The following is a 20,722-nucleotide window of genomic DNA, read 5'->3' on the forward strand; positions in this document are numbered from 1 at the left end:
GTTTTTTAAACCTTATGAAATTCCATCTATTTGATATTAATTAGAATAAGGTGTTTTAGTATTACTAGAATATGGCTTTACAAGCCTATAAATAGATATAGTCTATTCCTCTTGTAATTGATTCGAATTCGACATAGTGAATTTTCTTTTTCTCTGCTCGTGGTTTTTTCTTGAAAGGACTTCCACGTAAAAATTTGTATGTTCTTTATTTTATTTTTATTTTTATTTTATTTTTTTAAGTAAATTGGTATCAAAGCTTCCGGGTTATTCATCTCGATCACGGTAATAGCGTCTTTGAAGTATGAAATTTCGCTGTTGGATCGCAACACCATATTTGCGTGCCTTCGACATTAACAGATGAAGAGAAGAAGTGTAAGGATCGAAAGGCATTAACACAATTACATCTGCATTTGTCCAACGAAATTCTGTAGGATGTGATGAAAGAGAAGACTGCCGCTGTATTATGGAAGAGGCTAGAACAAATATGTATATCGAAAACTCTAACAAGTAAGTTACATATGAAGCAGTGTCTTTATGTTCATCGTTTGGAGGAAGGTGCGTCTGTATACAAACATTTAACAGTGTTTAAAGAAATTCTCTCAAACTTAGAGGCCATGGAGGTTTAGTATGATAAGGAAGATCTAAGGTTGATTCTACTTTGTTTGTTGTCCCCGTCTTATTCAACCTTTAGAGACACGATTTTATATAGCCGTAAGTCTCTCACAGTTGAGGAGGTTTATGATTCTTTAACTTCGTATGATAAGATGGAGCATCTTATGGTTAAACCCGACTCTCAGGGAGAGGGTCTCATTGTTCGTGGGAGACAAGATCGGAATGCTGATGATGATCGTGGTAGGACAGAAGAACGGAATCCTCGTGGTAAATCTAAGGGTAAGTCAAACTTTTCAAACAAAGGTAAAACTTGTAACTTCTGCAAGAAGAAAGGGCATATTAAATCTGAATGTTATAAGCTACAGAACAAGATTAAAAAGGGAGGTTGCAAATCAAAAGGGAAAACAACCAGAAAATTCTGGTGAAACTGATGTTGTAGAAGACTACAGTGATGGTGAACTTCTAGTCGCTTCTGTCAATGATTCTAAAGTAAGCAATGAGTGGATACTTGATTCAAGCTGCACCTCCCACATGAGTCCTAATCGGGATTGGTTTACAACTTATGAAACAGTATCTGAAAGTGTTATTTTGATGGGAAATAATGCTTCATGTAAAATCGCAGGTGTTGGAACAATTAAAGTTAAGATGTTTAATGAAGTTGTTAGAACACTTAGTGATATACGACATGTTCTAGAATTGAAAAGAAATTTAATTTCGTTGAGTACTCTTGATTCAAAAGGATACAGATACACAACAGAAAGTGGGGTTTTAAAGATTTCCAAAGGTTCTCTTGTTGTGATGAAAGGGCAGAGAAAGACTGCCAAGTTATTTTTTTTGCAGCGTTCTACTGTTACTGATGATGCAGTTGTCGCTTCTTCTTCCTTGTCAGATAATGATATTACTAAACTTTGGCATATGCGCTTAGGGCATATGAGTGAGAATGGCATGGCAGAATTGAGCTAAAGAGGACTTCTTGATGGGCAAGGAATTTGCAAACTGAATTTCTGTGAGCATTGTTGGGAAGCAAAAAAGATTTCAATTCACCAGATGAATCCATAACACGAAGGGAACGTTGGAATATATTCACTCTGATCTGTGGGGGCCATCCAGAGTGCCTTCGAGAGGTGGAGCTAGTTATATGGTAACCTTTATTGATGATTTTTCCAGAAAAGTTTGGGCGTTCTTCTTGAAGTAGAAAAGTGATGTGTTTTTCGTATTGAAGTCTGGGAAAATTATGATTGAAAAATAGACTGGAAAACAAATAAAATACCTCTGTACAGACAATGACTTAGAGTTTTGTTCTGATGAGTTTAATAGATTGTGCAAGTCAGAAGGGATCGTGAGACACTTGACAGTTCGTCATACTCCACAGCAAAATGGCGTTGCAGAACGAATGAACATAATGATCATGGAGAAGGTTCGATATATGTTGTCAAATTCCAACTTATCAAAGTCGTTTTGCACCGAAGCAGCCTCTACTGCATGTTTTTTTATCAACTGATCCCTATCCGTTGCTATTGAGAAAAAGACTCCACAAGAGGTATGGTCTAGTAATCTTGCTAATTATTCTGATTTAAATATCTTTGGGTGTCCTGCGTCTGCTCATGTTGATAATGGAAAATTGGAACCAAGATCCATTAAATGTGTTTTTCTTGGTTATAAAGCTGGTGTAAAAGGATATAAGTTATGGTGTCCTGAAAATAGAAAAGTTGTGATTAGCAGGAATGTTGTTTTTGATAAAATTGCTATGCTACCTAACTTATCTCTTAAAGACTCTTCCAATAAAGAAAATCAAAAGCAGGTGGAGCATCAGATTAATGCAGAGTCGACTCCTCAAGCCAGTAAAAAAACTGAGAATAGAGTTGCTTCTTCACCGCAATACTCCATCAACAAAAATAGAACTAGAAGAGAAATTAAACCTCTTAAGAAGTATGCTGAGGCTGGTCTAGTTGCTTATGCTTTAAATGTGGCTGAAGATATAGATGCGAATCAAGAGCCATCTAATTATTCTGAGGCGGTTAGCTGTGAAGACTCAGAAAAGTGGATGTTTGCTATGCAAGAGGAGATGGAATCACTTCACAAAAATAGAACATGGGATATTGTGAAACTTCTTAAAAGTAACAAAGCTGTTCGTTGTAAATGGGTGTTTAAAAAGAAAGAAGAGACTCTAGGAGTTAAAGAACCCAGATATAAAGGAAGGCTTGTTGCAAAGAGTTACAGTCAAATTCCAAAAGTGGATTTCACAGATGTGTTCTCCCCAGTTGTTAAGCATAGTTCGATTCGAGCTTTGCTTGGTATTGTGGCCATGCATGATTTGGAGCTTGAACAGTTAGATGTAAAAACTACATTTTTGCATGGAGAACTTGAAGAGGATATTTACATGTAACAACCAGAGGGTTTTACAGTCTCAGAAAAAGAGGACTATGTTTGTTTGTTGAAAAAGTCCTTTTACGGTTTGAAACAATTACCAAGACAGTGGTACAAGAGGTTTGATTCCTTTATGATTTCTCATGATTTCAAAAGAAGTAGTTTTAATAGTTGTGTTTATTTTAAGAAAAATAGTGATGGCTCTTTTGTGTATCTACTTCTTTATGTTGATGACATGTTGATAGCAGGAAAATATAAATGAGAGATAAGAAAGGTCAAAACCCAACTAAGTGAAGAATTTGAGATGAAAGATTTAGGACCAGCAAAGAAGATATTTGGTATAAAGATTCTAAGAGAAAGAAAAGCAAGAAAATTGTACCTAAGTCAGAAGGGGTACATTGAGAAAGTTCTTTGCAATTTCAATATGCAGAATGCTAAGCCTGTTAGTAATCCTTTAGCAGCCCATTTCATACTTTCACCGGCTTTGTCTCCACAATCAGATGATGAGATTGAGTACATGTCACATGTTCCATACTCTAGTGTAGTGGGATCTCTCATGTATGCTATGGTTTGTTCACGTCCAAATTTATCATATGCAGTTAATGCAGTTAGCAGATATATGGCGAATCTCGGTAAAGAACATTGAAAAATAGTTCAGTAGATTTTAAGATATTTACGAGGTACTACTGATGTTTGCTTATAGTTTAGAAGAACTAGAGATGGAGTAATTGGGTATGTTGATGCTGATTTTGCTGGAGACCTTGATAGAAGAAGATCTCAAACAGGTTATATCTTTACAATCAAAGGTTGTGCAATTAGTTGGAAAGCCATTTTGCAAACTACAGTCGCTTTGTCTACCACTGAAGCTGAGTACATGGCGATTATTAAGGCTTGTAAAGAAGCCATTTAGTTGAAGGGACTCTTTAGTGAACTCAATGAAGACCTTCAAATTAGTACAGTATTTTGTGACAGTCAGAGTGCTATATTTCTTACAAAAGATCAAATGTTTCATGAGAGAACAAAACACATTGATGTTCGATATCATTTTGTTCGTGATATTATGACTCATGGTGATATTGTTGTGAGCAAAATTAGTACTCATGAAAATCCTGCAGATATGATGACTAAGTCACTTCCTATAACCAAGTTTGAGCATTGCTTAGACTTGATTGGTGTTCATTGTTGAAGTTAAACCCTTAAGGGGTTTTATGGAAGAGGTGGAGAATTTGTTCGTTGAGAGTTCGCAATGAAGAACTTGTTCATTGAGAATTAGTGTCAAGGTGGAGATTGTTAGAATTAAGTGAACTGAATCCTTATTTAAATAAAATACAGTGGTAAAATAAATAAAAGAAGAATCCATATAGAATTACACTTCTTTTATTTTATTTTAGAATAAGGTTTTTTAAAACTTATTAAATTTCATCTATTTGATATTGATTAGAATAAGGTGTTTTAGTCTTACTAGAATATGGCTTTACAAGCCTATAAATAGACATAGTCTATTCCTCTTGTAATTGATTCGAATTCGACATAGTGAATTTTCTTCTCTTCTGCCCGTGGTTTTTTTCCGAAAGGATTTCCACGTAAAAATCTGTATGTTTTTTATTTTATTTTTTTAAACATGATCAATGAAAAATAAATTAATAAAGCCTTTAAGAAGTGATTTAGGAAGAATAAAAAGTTTGATGCTACCAAAAACTTCATCAAAAATAAAGACAAAGGGGTGGTGACCAATGATGAAGCTATCAAGGATAAAAATAAGGGCATAAAATGTCATGAATGTCATGGATTTGAGCACATATAAGTTGAGTACACTAATACCCTAAAAAAATCCTTATGTGTTACCAGGAGTGGTGAGGGTTCTTCCAGTAGTTCAAAGATGATGATGATCATGTAAGAAACTATGTTGCTTTCACCACACAAGTTAGTACACTAGATGAAATTGACATTAACGCTGATGGTGATTCAAGTAATGAATCTAATGTTAAACTTTTGTAGACCTACAAGGCTATGTTGGAGAAATAGGAATCAATTTGTGATATTAATGTTAAATTGGTGGATGAGATTTCATGTATGAAGAAATAGAATCAAAAGTTGATCAAGCAGTTGGGGGGTGGAAAATTCTTTCTTAAATGTCAAGACTGGTTGTTTGGAGGCTACACAAAAGGATATTGTAGCAATTCAGTCTATGTTGAAAATATCCAATACAACTGGTTGGAAACTTGGTGAGATACTTACTATTGAAATAATAAATCCAAAAAAAAAACAAAAAAATGGCTTAAGATACATCAAGAAGAAAAGGAAAGTTGTAGCATAAACTCTTACAGTGTTTTTTCAAAGTCACAAATAACACTGATAGTGAAGAATGCTTTATAAAGGAGATGCTAATCCATGCAAACAAGTAGGGGTGCCACAATCATAAGATTGCGTGTCACTATTGTGAAGTTCTGGCATATCAAACCTAGATGCTTCAAGATATTGAGAGGTTAAGGCTGAAGCAAACAAATATAATAGCTGTTGCAATTACTCACGGCCTCACTCAATGTTAGAGGAAAATCTTATACGGAGGAGAAAGGATTAGAGATGTTGATTACAAATCAATTGTTAAAAGTCATTATTGATCATGTGTGTCATGTTTGGTATTGACAACGGATGCTCTAGCTGTATGATTGGTAATCTGTCTTACTTATTTGACATTGAGGAAAACTACGAAGGTCAACAAACAGATTTTTGGGAAATAAGCCTTAAAGTTAAACTCAAGTATCAAATTGGAATATAATCTTAAGTATTAAATTGACCATTCAAATTAAATTTAGGTAGCAAGTGATATATTAACCCAAGAATAAAAATGAAAAGGCGAGAGAAGTTGATCATATAGGTTTTGAGAAGCGCGAAATCGTCTTTCATCTAGAGGTCGTGGGTTTTTCTCGTCCTTAAAGCTCATCTTCTAATTTGGTGCCATCTTTGGATCTCTCACTTTTCTACCTTTCAGATTTCGTGACGGAGAGGAGATATCTTTATTTTTCTGAACTTGCAACTGAGTAATCCCGGTTTATTTGGTCTTTTGATCCAACGGCTAAGAGGGCTCTTTTTAGAATTTTCCCTAATACGACGACTGCAATTTCTTTTTAATAGAAGAGGAAATTTTCATTACAGCAACTGGTCCAGGCCTTTTCGTTCGTCTTTACAATACTTCCCTCCGTTTGAGCACTTCCAGGTAATATGTGATTTCGGGTTTTAATTATTATAGAAATTTGCGTAAACATTTACCTAATTTAATTTGAACCGAGTTTCGGAATTTGAGTTGATTAGATCTGAAGAAAAATGCCTCCCGCCGCTCCTCGATCCGGAGATGCGATCTTCGCCAGCGTAGAACGCGTGGTAAGATAAAACACAGCTAAAATTCTTCTACTTTTCGCATTCTGTTTGGAACATTGGTGGACCATTTCACCTCTTTTAATTTCCTTTTTTATCGTTTGAGGATTTGTTCATTTCCTTCATTGCCGTAGTATTCAGAGAGAGCAAGAGAGATTTTATGATGGAGGGATCTGTTCTAGGTTTGATTTGTAGAATCTGTTTAATATCTTTTGGCTACCAAACTGAAGTTATAGTGCTGTTTGTCGTGCTGTTGATAATTGTTATGTTTCTGATACTTGAAAAACTTGAACTGATGCAGAATGCAGAACTATTCACTTTGACTTATGGAGCAATAGTGCGTCAATTGCTTACTGACTTGGAGGAGGTTGAGGAGGTTAACAAACAGCTTGATCAAATGTACACTCTTTCTTTTGACAAACTTCAATAGTTATTTACTATAACCATTTGATCTATGATTGATTTATGATGGGTTTCATGTCATTGTTATATTGATTTGCCGAGGTTTAACTCCTCTTCTTTTTTTATGACATTGAATTGCCAATAAAACACTATTGTATTTGAATATTGCTATGCTATCTTCTTATCATGATAGGAGCCTGATTCCAAGACATCAACATTTGGGTGCACATGTGCGTGGTGTATATGATGTATCTGTGCATGTCTAAATGCATCTTTATGCATCTCTTCCACTCATTCAGGCCATATATTTTTTCAACTTGATCCTATCAAGGGTTGGCTCACAAACACTATTAGTTATTGGAACATCATAAAAACTCCTGTAGCTTTCTACAACTTAACCGGGAGTTAATGGGCATTCTACACCTATGTGTTCATTTTTATTCTGTGCTCAAAACTATTTCCTCAGTCCTCATTCATTTCCATAGTGGATTAATTTTTTAGCATATCCTTTCTTTAGACAGTCGCCTAATCTTATGTGTAATAGATGGATCAGTTTGTAGTCATTCTTAAATCTTAATTAAGCTTATATGTTGTTATTATTATGAAAGTCAAATGATTATTGTTGGGATGGCCTTGGAGATAAGTTTAGATGCCATTTGGCTGTTGGGAATGATGTTTGTTCTCTTATTTATTTATGGATTTTGATGACCAGGAAATTAGGGAATTCATTGACATGTTTCTTTAGAGAAACAGTGATCTACTTCAGCTGATAGGGGTTATCCTGGGATTCAATTTGGGAGGAACTTGGAGTTAGTAAAAGCTTTCATTTTTCATTATTTTTCAACAGTGGGAATTTTGGGGGGGGGGTGCGATCTATGCATGAATTTGATGAGACATCTTCAATATATGTTTCTGAATTTGTTTTATTATTAGAGCAGAGATGGTGATTTTGTAAGATCTGTGAAAAAGAGAGAGCAGGTAAATAGGTGATTGCTTTCAAGTGACTGGTATTTGCATGGGGAATGGAGGGAGGGAGAATAATCAGTTTAGGAGTTACGTACTATTTAGATTATTGACTGAATTGATGTCTTCTTGGATGTGCTTTCTCCTCTTTGGCATGTCAGCTAAATTCAGAAACTGGATTGTGGATAAACTTTATTGTTTGTTTGTTACTTTGTGCATTTTGGATTGCTAGCATATCTCAGTATTGATAGCCTTCTGTTTTATGTAATTTAGTTAATAACTTGATTACATAATGACAAATTTCTGACTACTTAAGCTATTTTGAGTACCACGCAGGGGCTATAATATAGGAATTAGACTAATTGATGAGTTTCTAGCAAAATCAAATGTGTCCAGATGTGTTGACTTTAAGGAGACAGCGGAAATGATTGCAAAGGTGTACAATTACTGTTGAGTTTATCTATATTGAATCAAATTTTCTTTCATTTGTTCCACAATTGCTCTATGATCTGCCGTTCATATAATGCTATTTGGAGTAGTGCATATTTTTGCATTCTGTTATCTTTAAGCATATTGTTCTTTTTTTTTGTGTTTTGAGCTGATAAAAATCAATTAGCAAAGATTAAATGATTGATTGAAATAACTAATGAAGATGTATGAGTTTGAATATTGGTCATTGTAATAAATATATGAGTAAATCTCTTATTAGATTACGAGGAACAGATATTAGGACTTTATTACAATTTGCTTATTTGGGATTTCCATGAAACAGAAAATTAAATATAGAAAATGGGGAGAATAGACAGCTTGGGTTGGTTCTATCGCACAATAAAAGAGCATAATGGTGGGATATGGTAATAAGAATTCTCTATCTCAATAGAGATTAAACTAAGATTGGATATATCCAGAAAGAGTAAATTAGCACTTAGAACTTCAAGAGCTACGAGTAAAGTAGCACTTAGAACTTCTACAGCTACTTGGACTCCAAATAAGAAACTAAATATAAAAGAACACCTAAACTATAAATAAAGACCCTATAAGGCTATAACATAAGAAGAACCTGAACTAACTCCCTAAACTCAGAACGTGCATTTATAACTACCCAAAATATTGTAAGGATTACTATGACACTTGAAGAAACATATATTTAAGAACCTTCAACTTTTACCTGAAGAAACATATATTTAAGACTTAAAGCCTACTTAGTTACCATCTAAACTTCTCATTATTGGATATGTGTCAATTCATGGCTTGTGCATTAGAGCCTCCCTTATCACACCTAAACACTTTTACATGCTGCTGCCAGCGTGCTTCGTTATGACATATATGCAGTAACAGAGTGGCAATATTCTCTTTGACCGAGTTGCTTATCAGTTGCTTTCCTGCCAAAACAATGTATGATTGACTGCTTGTTACAGCAGGTCAACTGCATCACTAATTTATTTTCTCCATTCAAGTAGATCTATATTACAGGCTATGCTTTAGCAGACTGTTATGGATGATGGTATATGCATTCTTGTTCTCCGGTACATAAATTGTCAATTGAAAATAGATTAACAAAACATGTGCATGGAAACATGTATGATTGTGGACATGCATTTTCACGAAGACATACGGATGCCTTCATTTTTTATTCATTTCCCCTTTTCAGATAGATTATTTTACTGTTCAATGAACACACATGAGCTTTTGAAAGATTTATGATTAATATTTGCACATTACCTTAGGTTTGAAATGTTTGCTGGACTTGTTTGTGCTGGAGCTATTACGATGTCATCCTAGTTCTGTTTTTTAACGAGTATGAAGTAGCCCCCCATTCTTGTTAGCCCTAATGAAGCTTCTTTATAGGTGGGTTTCAAAATGTTCCTTGGGGTCACTGCATCTGTCATGAACTGGGATGCTGATGGCACTTGTTGCAGCATTGTTTTGGAGGATAATCCCCTTGTGGACTTTGTAGAGCTTCCTGATACTTGTCAAGGCCTCTACTATTGCAACATTTTAAGTGGTGTCATAAGAGGAGCCCTAGAGATGGTGAGTGGAAAGACATCTTTGATCCCCTTCTATTTTATAGTTTCTAGACTATGAATCTATTTTGCATTTGATGGGCAATTGAAGTATGGAGCCATCTTTGGTCTTTGACTACCACTTCAATCATGCCATGGCTGTTGTAGTACATTGATGCCCTAAATCTCATTTATTTTGTGTATTATTGGTATAGAACATATAAAAACTTTACACCTCTTTATCATTTTGCTTAAAGTGTGAGTTTAATCATGATCTCTATAGAGATGGAACTATGCGGCTATCTATTATAATCATAGCCATGAATAGAAGTCATGAACTTCATAGGTATTGTATGCATTGAATCATTCCTAATTACTAGCAATTCAATCAGAGTAAAAGTATTCTCTGTTTTCCAACAGGTAAAAGATATTCGTGTTGTACGAAAGTTCACCTATAATTTTTCAATGACGTGCTATTGTCAGCTTCTTATATGTCGAAGCCAGATTATTATTTAATGCCATGCCTCTTAGCTTTAATCAGTGCACTTTTAAAGTCTGTTGATGGTTTGATGGAGCAATAATTCATTCATCCTCTACTTAAAGAATAGGAGGCTGAAATAGAAAACTGGGACATATTTCCACTTTTTGCATTAGAATATTCCAAATCCTCAGTACTTGTGGGCAATTGGGTCTCTTTGTAATTTTTTTCATTATGCGATTCCCCATGTTGTTCAGGTGGCAATGAAGACGGAAGTCACCTGGATTCGTGATATGCTTAGAGGAGATGATGCATATGAGTTGCAGGTTAAACTTTTGAAGCAAGTTCCAGAAGAGTATCCTTACAAGGATGATGAATAACATGCCTTACTTACCTCTATTAACGGCCTTGCGCACTTGCCAATGTTCTATTTCCATTGTTTTTCTGTTGCTGAAGAACATTAATATACGTTTTGTATGTCATCTTGACCACAATGTATCTTCCATTTTCATTTAGGGTTTATATGATCTATACTCCGAAGTTATTAATGTTATTAATCCTGCACATCAGTAGTGATGGCAAATGGGTGGATTGGATTGGATTTTTTTATGGACCCTTTGGGTCAGGTTATTCTAAGTTTGAGTATTTTGATTTTGAATTATCTCAAGTATGGATTATTTTACACCTTCAAATCATTTATGTTTTATTCTTGTTTTCTTAGGTTTGTATCATTCTTGAGTTTAAGCCATATTATTTTTTATTCAAACTAAATTGGATCTTGATTCTTGAATGACTCAATTGTAATTAAGTAGTTCAAAGTTTTCATTTTTTCCGACTTGAAACATATATCCAATTTTAATTTTTAATATCAAAATTTTTTTATTTATGGTATATAATTGTCATATACATATATTAATGGTGTACGGTTTGTCAAAATCATTTAGTCATTAATATTAAAAAAAATAATGTTTGCTGTTAATTAAGGGGATGCGTATGATTAAACTAATCATATCCAAATGTTACTCAGACGTTATTAATTACTAGTTGATAGTTAATTTGTTTTGTACGCCTCTTGTCTTGAATAAGTGATGCTCAAATACATATCTTTTTAACATCTTCTTGAACTTCTCATAGACCAAATCTGAGCATAAATAATCAGATTTCAATATCTATACATCAACTAACAATGTTATCCATCTATTATTTTTTTAAAGGATAAACTTAATAAAAAACATAAAAAATGATTCGAAAAACATAAACGAATTTTAAGTGAATAGGCTTATTCGATGCATTCATTTTTGTACGTGCTATCTTTTGTAACTTCATTACAAGAAGTACCATCAGACAAAATTCGCGAAGAGATATCGGGGGATACCATCCCACTGGAAGAAGTCTGCTCTAGTCAACGCAGCACGAGACAAAGGTATGCGCCACCCGATTTGCAAGCCTTCGAATCCATTGAAAGGAAACCATACTAAAGTGCTCCTTAAGAATGTGACGGTCGGCTAAATAGATTACCCAATCAGCAGAGCAAGCATTCCGACCAAATAAAGCTTGGACCAGTGTACAGGAATCCGACTTGATCACGACCCGATCAACGGCCAACGACTGGAGCCATGAGAGTGCCTCTCGTAGCACCATTGACTCCGCCAGCAAAGGAGACAAACTCGCGCCAAGATAACCCGTACCGCATGCAACTAAATCACCACGCCAGTCACGGAGAACAGCAGCCCAGTCCGCGGCTTCCTCTCGAAAGAGAGCAGCATCCACGTTGCATTTCAACATGCCTGCAGGCGGCGGCTGCCAGTTAGCAGCACCCTCGGCGTGAAAGACAGCTGCGGCTGGACCCGATCATGCAATCCTGTGGTCTCCCTCCACTCCATCAAATACGCTTCAGCGAAGAAAACAACATGGGAAACAGGCACCACCTTTTGCTGCCAGCAGAGAAGATTACGATGATACCAGATGCTCCAAAGAAGTGTAAGCAGACGATCTCGTTCATGCCCCGCTTCAACCCCCTCCCCCAAGCTGCTGTTTAACAAAATCAAGAACAGTAGCATACTGAAAAGTGAATCCAGCCTGCTGCCATACCTATAGTATACAGCACGCGAACAGCGGAGGAAAACATGGTCCAAATCCTCAGGTTCACCACAAGTGCTACAATCCAACGGAAGCACCACTCCTTTCTCCAAAAGACGAGCCTTACATGGTATGAACTGCCGCAACAGACACCATGTGAAATCATTTACACAACGATGCCCATATGCCTGACTGCAACAAACGAGCATTACGAGCCCTTCTATTAAATGCAAGCGCACAAGCCGATTTGACCGAATATTGACCATCACTAGAATAATGCCAAATACGACAGTCTGCCAGAGCCCCTACTAAAGCCACCGGCACTTGCAAAATTCGGGAGACATCATAAGGCGCCGGAAGACCATCCAACAAATATCTATCCCATGATCGACCATCAATTTTCAGCAGGTCCTTTGCTTTCATGTCTTCCAACCCCGGGGAATAGAGTCAGCGTAAAAATTATTATCACCACCAAGCCATGGGTCCTTAAACACATCAATCGTAGCCCCATCACCAAAGCGCCAATGAGAGCCGACAAGCAATAACTGCTTAGCGGCTAGGATACCTCAAAAGTAGGTATAGATATAATGCCTTTCTCAAATCTTTAAGATATTGATTTCAAGGGTACTGATATCCGAGTCAGGTGTCGATACTTGGGAATAGAATAGTCCAAGTCATGTTCCAAATTACTTCAATCATGAACAATATTCTACCATATTTCACCAACGTTTGATCTCCAACCTACAGCCACCAAAATTAAGCTCAAAGGACCTTATTTATTTACATTCAAACACTCATAAAAAGCATAAAACATTAACTCCTAAAACGACCAGAAACGCTAAAACGAAACATATACGAAAACAACTTAAAACACTAGTAAACCACTTGAAAAAACTAAAACACCCTAGTAATGGACTGGAAAATTTATTATGCCCTAGCTACCTCAATGCGATTCGATGCAACCAACCAACATGAAATAACAGGAAAAGATTATCAGGTTAGGCCTCCTTATGGCTATTTTTGTACTATTATTATCTAAATTCTTATTGTTGGGACTTTAAATATTTGGGGTGTCTTTGTTCCACTGTTTGTTCGATCACCATTTGGGACAGCACTTGATATAGTGAGTTAAGGCAATTAAAGTGCAATGAATTTGTTGCCATTTTTTACTTGATTTATTTTGGTTATTTTTTTTCTATCAAATAAATTATGGTTTGAAGTTGCAATTATATGTTTACTTCGATGATGGACTTTATTACGAAGGTAAGAAGAAAATTGATCGGATTATTCAAATCAAAACTTATTCTATCTTTAGGCCTTTGACTTAATCTTACTTAAAGGGTAAGTTGTTTTGAGTTTACTTGTTTATAAAGACTTGATATTCTAAATTCAAATAGAAGATTTTTGTGGATAATTTCTTCAATTCAACATGTTGTTTTATCTCCTCGAAGTTACTTGGAAAGCTGTCTGTCATAACCTATAAATAGGCAGCATCCATGCACATTGAATGTATCTCCGGAGTGCTTTTGCTTGACCTGTTTTTGTGTCTTGTTACTACTTGTAGTTGGTTTGTTTATTACACTCATTTTCATACGCTTTTTTGAGAGTTAATTAAACGGGATTAGTGATATTAACCGTTGTAAGGGTAGATTGAATTTAAGATTGTTATCTAAACTACATTAATAAATCTTGTGTGTCATCTTTCACTTAGCTTTATTCTCTTTGAAAATTGTTATTAATCTATCTTATTCCAACCAGTGTTGAAACATTAGTTGGGGACATCGAATTAAAATAGGGAGTAAATTGTGATATTTTCATTTATTACTCGTAGTATCTTGCATATTTGGACCAAAAGCAATGCACAACCATAAGCTTACACTTATCCAACATACCAATCACGATCACTATTTTCATCACCAATTAAGGTGCGTTTAGTTGGGCGAAAAGTTGAAAGATGATAGGAAGAAGCGAAAAATTGAAAAAAAAAATCAATTTTGATGATGTTTGGTTGGGAAAAAAATGAGAAGAAAGAAAATAAGAGGGTAATTATTTTCATCTTAATGTATAAAAATTAATATTTCCAAATTACAATAATGAGAGAAAAGAAAATAAAAAAATAATAAATATATATTAATTCAAAATTATAAATTTTTTAAATGTTTTATTTTTTTCTTTCCATTTTTTAACTCCACAAATAATGGATATGGAAAAAGAAAATACATTTTCTTTCCAATTTTCTTTAGATTTCATACCACTAATTACCCTACCTCGGAGAACCAGACTGCATAACTTGCTAATTCAACCCTCATATTTAACCCGGACAATATTCAAGGCTATGAGAACAAATTAGATTGCCCCAAACCCAAACCCAACTCCAGCAACAGCAAGAAACATTTTCAAATGATACAAGAAATGCAAGAAAATCACTTCTAAAAAAAAAAAACTAGTAGCCCTTGAGATAGGAAGATGGACTCCATTTCAAGTCCCCTTCAAGCTAATCCTAAACCATGAAAATAATATTATTCTATACTGGTTCGTAGATCAACTGATTTTTAATCTCTCCTCGAATAGATATTTCAGTTCGTTCTTACTTCGATTGTTTAGTCCGGTTTAATTTAGATAATATTAAATTTTATTTTATTTTTATATTTTGAAAATTATTTTTATTTTTTGAATTTTAAAGAGTTTTAATTTTAATCATAATTTTTTATTTTTTTAAAATATTTTTTTAATTTTAAATTTTTTTATTTAAAATACAAAAAAAATTAATTTTTAATTTTTTTTTACTTTTAAAGGGTAAAGACTAAATTGACAAAAAAAATATAAATTTTGAGGGCAAAAAAATTATCTTACCTTAACTGAAAGAATAAAAATTCAATGTCTTAAAATTAAAAGTATGAAGATTAAGGACTAAATTTTAAATTTTAAAAGTGTATTACAACCTTGAAATTTTTTAAAAAAATTAATATTTAATAAAAAAAGGGAACTCATGTGGAATATACATTTATTCTAACAACAAAAAGATAGGGTGGCAAGATGGCATTGGCTAATGCATCTCAGCCAATATATAATAAGTAAACCAAATCAGACGACCGGCCTGTAATTAACCAAGAAAAAGGAAACAGGAAAGGTAGGCACGAAATCTTAAGTCTTGCGTTTCACTTTCACTTTACCCAAACTTGATTCTCAATCATCTCATGTATTTCTTTCCTCAAAAGGGTTGATTATTTTTTATACACAAAATTGGGTTTCCTTTCCTTTTAAAATAACCACATCACTAATTACTTGTTGATTTCAAAGAGAAAGCAAGCAGGGGAGAGAATGACGATGCCATTGGGCGTGGCTCTAGAGATGGCAAAGATGGTGTGGATAGCTTTAAGTGGGTGGGTTTGTTCTTGCTTGACAATTGCTGATGAAGTCGCTGCCTCTCTCAGAAGCGGTGATATTGGTCCCTTCCACGTTGGCTAATCTCAATTCTTCTTTTTCTTTTTCAATCAAATCCACATCTCTGTTTAGTTTTCTTCTCAATCCATCAAATTATACTTCTTTCCTTCATGTTCTTTTTCTTACTTATGTTTATATATGACCAAAATCAATTTCTTTTTTTAAATTATATTACTACTTCTGAAATCTTTGTTTGGTGTAAGACTTGCATTCTCTATTTATTCTTGTTTGGCGTGTTACTTGGTCGATTCCATCTCAGGTTCTTCATAATACTACTTGGTTTTTGTCATTACAATGTTATTTTTCTTGTAGTTTGATATGTTGAAGAGGAATTTTTGTTTATATTTTGCTTGTAGTTTGCGAGTTGTTCTGAAGGTATTTCTTGTAAATTGCTAGACTACAGGACACGAAATGAAAGAGTAAAAATGTATATATTTGATTAGGTTAGACCAGATAGGTATTATGGTTTGAGGTGTTTTGGTTCTTTAGAGTTCCAACACCCTGGTGCTTGAAGAAGTTTCTTGTTGTGGATTTCTTCACAATGAAGTGAGGTGACGAGAATCTTCTCATTTCCCGGTTTTCATTCTTGCATCTAACTTCTTGTGATAGCTTTGGATAAGAACTTATAACATATGAATTACTACGTATAGCTTGCTAGGAAGCCTTTACTTGACCAGGTACTTGTGGAACCTTTGGAATTAGAGTATAGATATGCTTCATTGAAGGTTTTTGGTGCAATCAATGGTTTAACTTTATTCAAGATATCTTCTAATTTGGTCTATTGATTTAAGATTGTTTTGTGATTTTTTGATCCTGTAAAGTCCTCATTTCTGGGTTTGACAAAGTTTTCTAGGAAGAGATAGATGTACTTAAGTTTGGTTCCAATAAGTGTTACTTTATATAGATAATTCATTTCTGTTCCCTATGTTACCATCTAAGACATACAAAATTGATTACGTACATGCTTCTCGGGCTAAGAATTGATACATGTGTGTATGCATGTTAGATATTTAGTTTTTAAATATGGTGAAGCCTGATTGCTTATTATCATTGCTATGATGGAATATTGTTTAACACTTCTGAACTGCAGCTCTAGAAGGCATTGTAATGGGCTCTATGGCATCGGCATAGGGTTTGTTTGTTTTTGTATTTACAATTTTTTGCTTAATTATTACTGTTGTTTCTTTTGGACCTATTATTGTTTTGGAAGTCGGCTGTTAATTAATTGTTAGGGATAAATACCAAATCTGCCATTTTGACCCAATATTCAATGACATTGGTCTATTTTCATTTGGTTTGAGACACAAACAGGAAGACTATTTCATGGAATATACCTTACGAACCATAAAAACTACTAATAAATATAATGATTTGGCAAAGTGCGTTTGAAAAAGAAAAAGAAAAATGTTGAGTTGGAGAGCTATTTTTTTTCTTTTTTCTTTTTTTTCTTTCCTTTCTCTGTTTTCTCCTCCTCAGCTGCTGGCACCAATCCAGTTTTCAATTGCCAAGGCCTTAGGGAGGTTGGCCAGTGTTGATCCAGGCTCTCTGATCCAGATTGGCACTTGGTGGCATGAGATCTGGCCAAATTGACACTGTTTGTTACCAGCTCCTAGCCTGTACAGCTGCTGGCAGTGGTGCTGGCTTGCTCATTGGCAAGGAAAAAGGAGTATTAAAGGAGGGAAGAAGAAAGGTAAAAGGAAGAAGAAAAGATAAAGTACTGAGAAAAAGTGAAAAGGAAATAATATGATAGTTATCCATTTTCTTGTTCCTGTCCATGCCCTTTCCTATACTTAATATATTTTGAGCTTAATATGTGAAGTGATTAACTTTGTTGCAAGCTATGCTAAGTGCTGAACAGATTTAAACATTTCTAATGAGCCATTTGTAGAAATCAGTAACTTTAACTGAGATTACTCCTTGCCAATCAAAACTACTCTTGTTGCAGTAATGCAAGTTGGGGTGCTAACCCTCTTATGAGTTTGTAAAACATGTCCAAATTGTTGCTTTCATCCATCATTTTGATTGTGGTATTTGCTTATTGTTATGCGTCTATCCTTGTCTAAAAGATACGTTCTTATTTCTATATTTTGCAGGAGAAACCTGAAAGAAGAATTAGGAGCATGGGGAACCAAAAGGCTAAAACCATTTCTAATTTCATTCATTGGTGTGGCTTGCAAAGCTCGGTTATTGGTTTTCTTAAATTCCAGTGTGCTGTAAAGTGTCGGTTCAGTTTGATAATGTTAGTCTGTCTGTATTACAAAGCTCCATGGTTTGGTCTTCGTCTTTGATAAGACTACTGGATGTATGAACAGCATACTTTGTACAGAAAGACAATTTTTCTTCAGATTTGTGGCATTCATGGAAGGCACACTCGAATCTTTGATGATCAGTCTTACTGGTTTATCCGAACATTACTCATTTTATACAACTATGTCTGGATGATGAGAGTTTGTTGATTTGTGTTATGATGTTGATCCAACTACCAATAGGTCTGTGTTGTTATTTCTTGTGCAACGATATCTATAAGAGATTATAGGTAGATGCATTAGGGTTCCTATATTATAAAGCTTAGTAAAGATAGGATGTAATATGGAGATGGATAGGTCGAGTGCATGTGATGTACTTAGGAACATGGCATGTGGATGAATGTCCTTGGCATTCTAAGAAATCTTGGGTCTCCAGACAGCATATTCAAAACATGATAAGCACTTGTAAGCAAAGAAAGTAGAAACAATTTGAGCCAAGGCGTTACGGCCCCAATTGATGGATCTTGTAACTGGTCATTCATAGGCAATTCGTCTGTCTTGTTAAGATTCTTTTCTTGATTTTTACCTCTTCCTCGCAAATGATCTATGTTGAACAAATGAAACTTATTGAAGAGAATTCTAAACCTTAAAACTTATTAGAGAGAATCTTAAATCTTATAAAATTTGGTTTAATCTGACTTCCTTTTACTGCTACCAATTGGCCTCTTAAATAGAGGTTACATAAGTTTACTGAATAACAAATTATAAGCTAAGGAAACCAAAATAAAGGACTCTAAATAAAGAAATATTCTTAATATCTTCTAATATCTCTCTAACATACTTTTAATTAAAAAGATTTCTTAAAGATGTAAAATACTCCTGAATAAAATTTTCTAATAAAATAATGATAAACTAATCTAATAATAATTAATTAACATATCTTGTTTGCAAGTTTGAGATTTAAACTCTTCTTGATTTTATGCAAGATAGTCGAGATCTTTTATCTCAAACCAAAATTAGTTTTTTTATTGGTGTTTGAACGAGTATGATTCGTCACAATTGTAGTAAAGACTCTTGTCTCTCTACACGAGTCAACTTTTTAATAAAAAGAGAATCTTTTTTACTAGCACCAGAGTCCTTTGTTGATTCTCAACTACGTAGTTCGACAACTTGAGTTAGTTTATATTTTATCCCACAATTTCATGCCAAATTCATAGCCTGAACCAAATTGTTAGTTTTCTGCATCTCCACATCTATTCAAATTGAATCTGATAATCCCACAGTATATAAATTAATTTGTTGATCCACTCTTATGGAATTTACTCAGGTTAACAATTCTAGAAATTTGCAAAGATAGTCTTCCACCGATCCTATTTGATTCAACTTTGCTAATTCCCCCAAAGGATTCTAGCGCAGTGGCGGTCCAAATCGTAGAGTACAATATCTTTTGAATGCTTTCCATGAAAGATTAATCTCTTCCTACTCCACAATATTGTGTCTTTCCTGTCAAGTGAAAAGCGGGTAGACTTGCTTTATCTATTTCAGTTGTCTTCTGATTCGCAAAGAACTTTTAGTATCGGTGCAACCAAATTAGAGGGTCTTCTGTCCTATCAAAAATCGGAAAATCCAACTTCGTGTATCGTGGAACCACACTGAATCTTGTCGCAGTCCCTAATCGATTTTACTGTTTCTCTAGTCGACTTTTGTTTTTGTTAACATTGTTGTTACTGCTGTCAACCCCTTTTCCCTGATCAAAGTTTTGAGTGAAAATCATCAATTCTCTCATCTGCAGCATGAACTAATCAATTCTTGACTATGTTCTTACTTTAAATGACTCCAACGCTTCTCTCGTACCAAAACCACCGATTATTTCTGGCTTTGATGTCAAGTTGTTACAACCTCAACTGATAGATAGATCTTGTTATTGAATATTCACAGGCAATCTATTGTCTTGTCAGACTCTTTCCTTGATTTTTATTCTTTCCTTGCGAATGATCTATGTTGAACAAGTGAAACTTGTCGAAGGGAATTTCATACCTTAGAGTCATTAGAGAGTATTAATCTCCTAAAAATTGGTTTAGTGTGACTTCCTTTTTATTACTATCAATTGGCCTCTTAAATAGGAAAAAAAATTATAAACTTTCCTTATCAGGTCTTTATCAATTAAAAATAATCATTTTTTTTCACACCATATGTACAAATAAGGGTTACATAGGTTTATTGAATAAAAACTTATAAGCTAAGAAACCAAAATAAAGGACTCTAAAAAAAGAAAAATTCCTAATATCTCTCTAACATACTTTCTAATTAAAAAATCTCTTAAAGACATAAAATATTCATAAATAAAATCTCCTAATAAAATAATGATAATAATAATTAATTAACATGTAACACAATGTATCAATAGCCTTTTAACTAATACCTCCTTAATTTCTTGATTGTGGGAATGTGAATAGAAGCGATAAAAAATATCATGGAGGTCTTTGTATGGATTGCATTTTGTCTTTTTACTTAAAAATAAATAAATTAGTCCATGTTTATTATATCAAAGAGCAAATAGTCTTTTTTGTTAAAAAAATTCATTCATTTTTATTGTTAAAAATTGGTGTGGCTAACAGAGAAATCAAATAGTTACATGTGGTACAATAACCAGTTTTTAATAGTAAAAATAGATAGAATTTTTAATACAATGATTAATTTACTTTTTAATTTAATGTACATGGATTAATTTGTCTATTTTTCCAATAAAGATG

General features: G+C 34.2%; 2 protein-coding genes across 4 annotated transcripts; both read left to right on the top strand.

The window, feature by feature from the left end:
• Window positions 1-5,701: 5,701 nt before the first annotated feature.
• Window positions 5,702-10,861, top strand: LOC107890090 (trafficking protein particle complex subunit 3). Its single transcript, XM_041076567.1, has 7 exons — window positions 5,702-5,892; window positions 5,972-6,196; window positions 6,292-6,360; window positions 6,656-6,753; window positions 8,056-8,155; window positions 9,568-9,750; window positions 10,458-10,861. The coding sequence occupies exons 3-7, from the start codon at window positions 6,304-6,306 to the stop codon at window positions 10,578-10,580; spliced, it is 561 nt and encodes a 186-aa protein (XP_040932501.1). The 5' UTR covers window positions 5,702-5,892; window positions 5,972-6,196; window positions 6,292-6,303; the 3' UTR covers window positions 10,581-10,861.
• Window positions 10,862-15,349: 4,488 nt separating this feature from the next.
• Window positions 15,350-18,112, top strand: LOC107889377 (uncharacterized). 3 transcript variants are annotated; one of them, XR_005901152.1, is made up of 2 exons: window positions 15,350-16,855; window positions 17,817-18,112. XR_005901152.1 is itself a non-coding variant. In XM_041076568.1 (2 exons), exon 1 carries the CDS (start codon window positions 15,601-15,603, stop codon window positions 15,745-15,747), a length of 147 nt encoding a protein of 48 aa, XP_040932502.1. In that variant the 5' UTR covers window positions 15,371-15,600; the 3' UTR covers window positions 15,748-15,790; window positions 17,817-18,112. The 3 variants fall into 3 exon arrangements, 1 of the variants encoding a protein (XP_040932502.1); XM_041076568.1 differs by having other exon boundaries at window positions 15,371-15,790; XR_001681729.2 differs by having other exon boundaries at window positions 15,373-17,413.
• The last annotated feature ends 2,610 nt before the right edge of the window (window positions 18,113-20,722 follow it).

The sequence above is a fragment of the Gossypium hirsutum genome, chromosome A09, assembly GCF_007990345.1.
Source record: "Gossypium hirsutum isolate 1008001.06 chromosome A09, Gossypium_hirsutum_v2.1, whole genome shotgun sequence".
In the NCBI taxonomy this organism is placed as follows: Eukaryota; Viridiplantae; Streptophyta; class Magnoliopsida; order Malvales; family Malvaceae; genus Gossypium; species Gossypium hirsutum.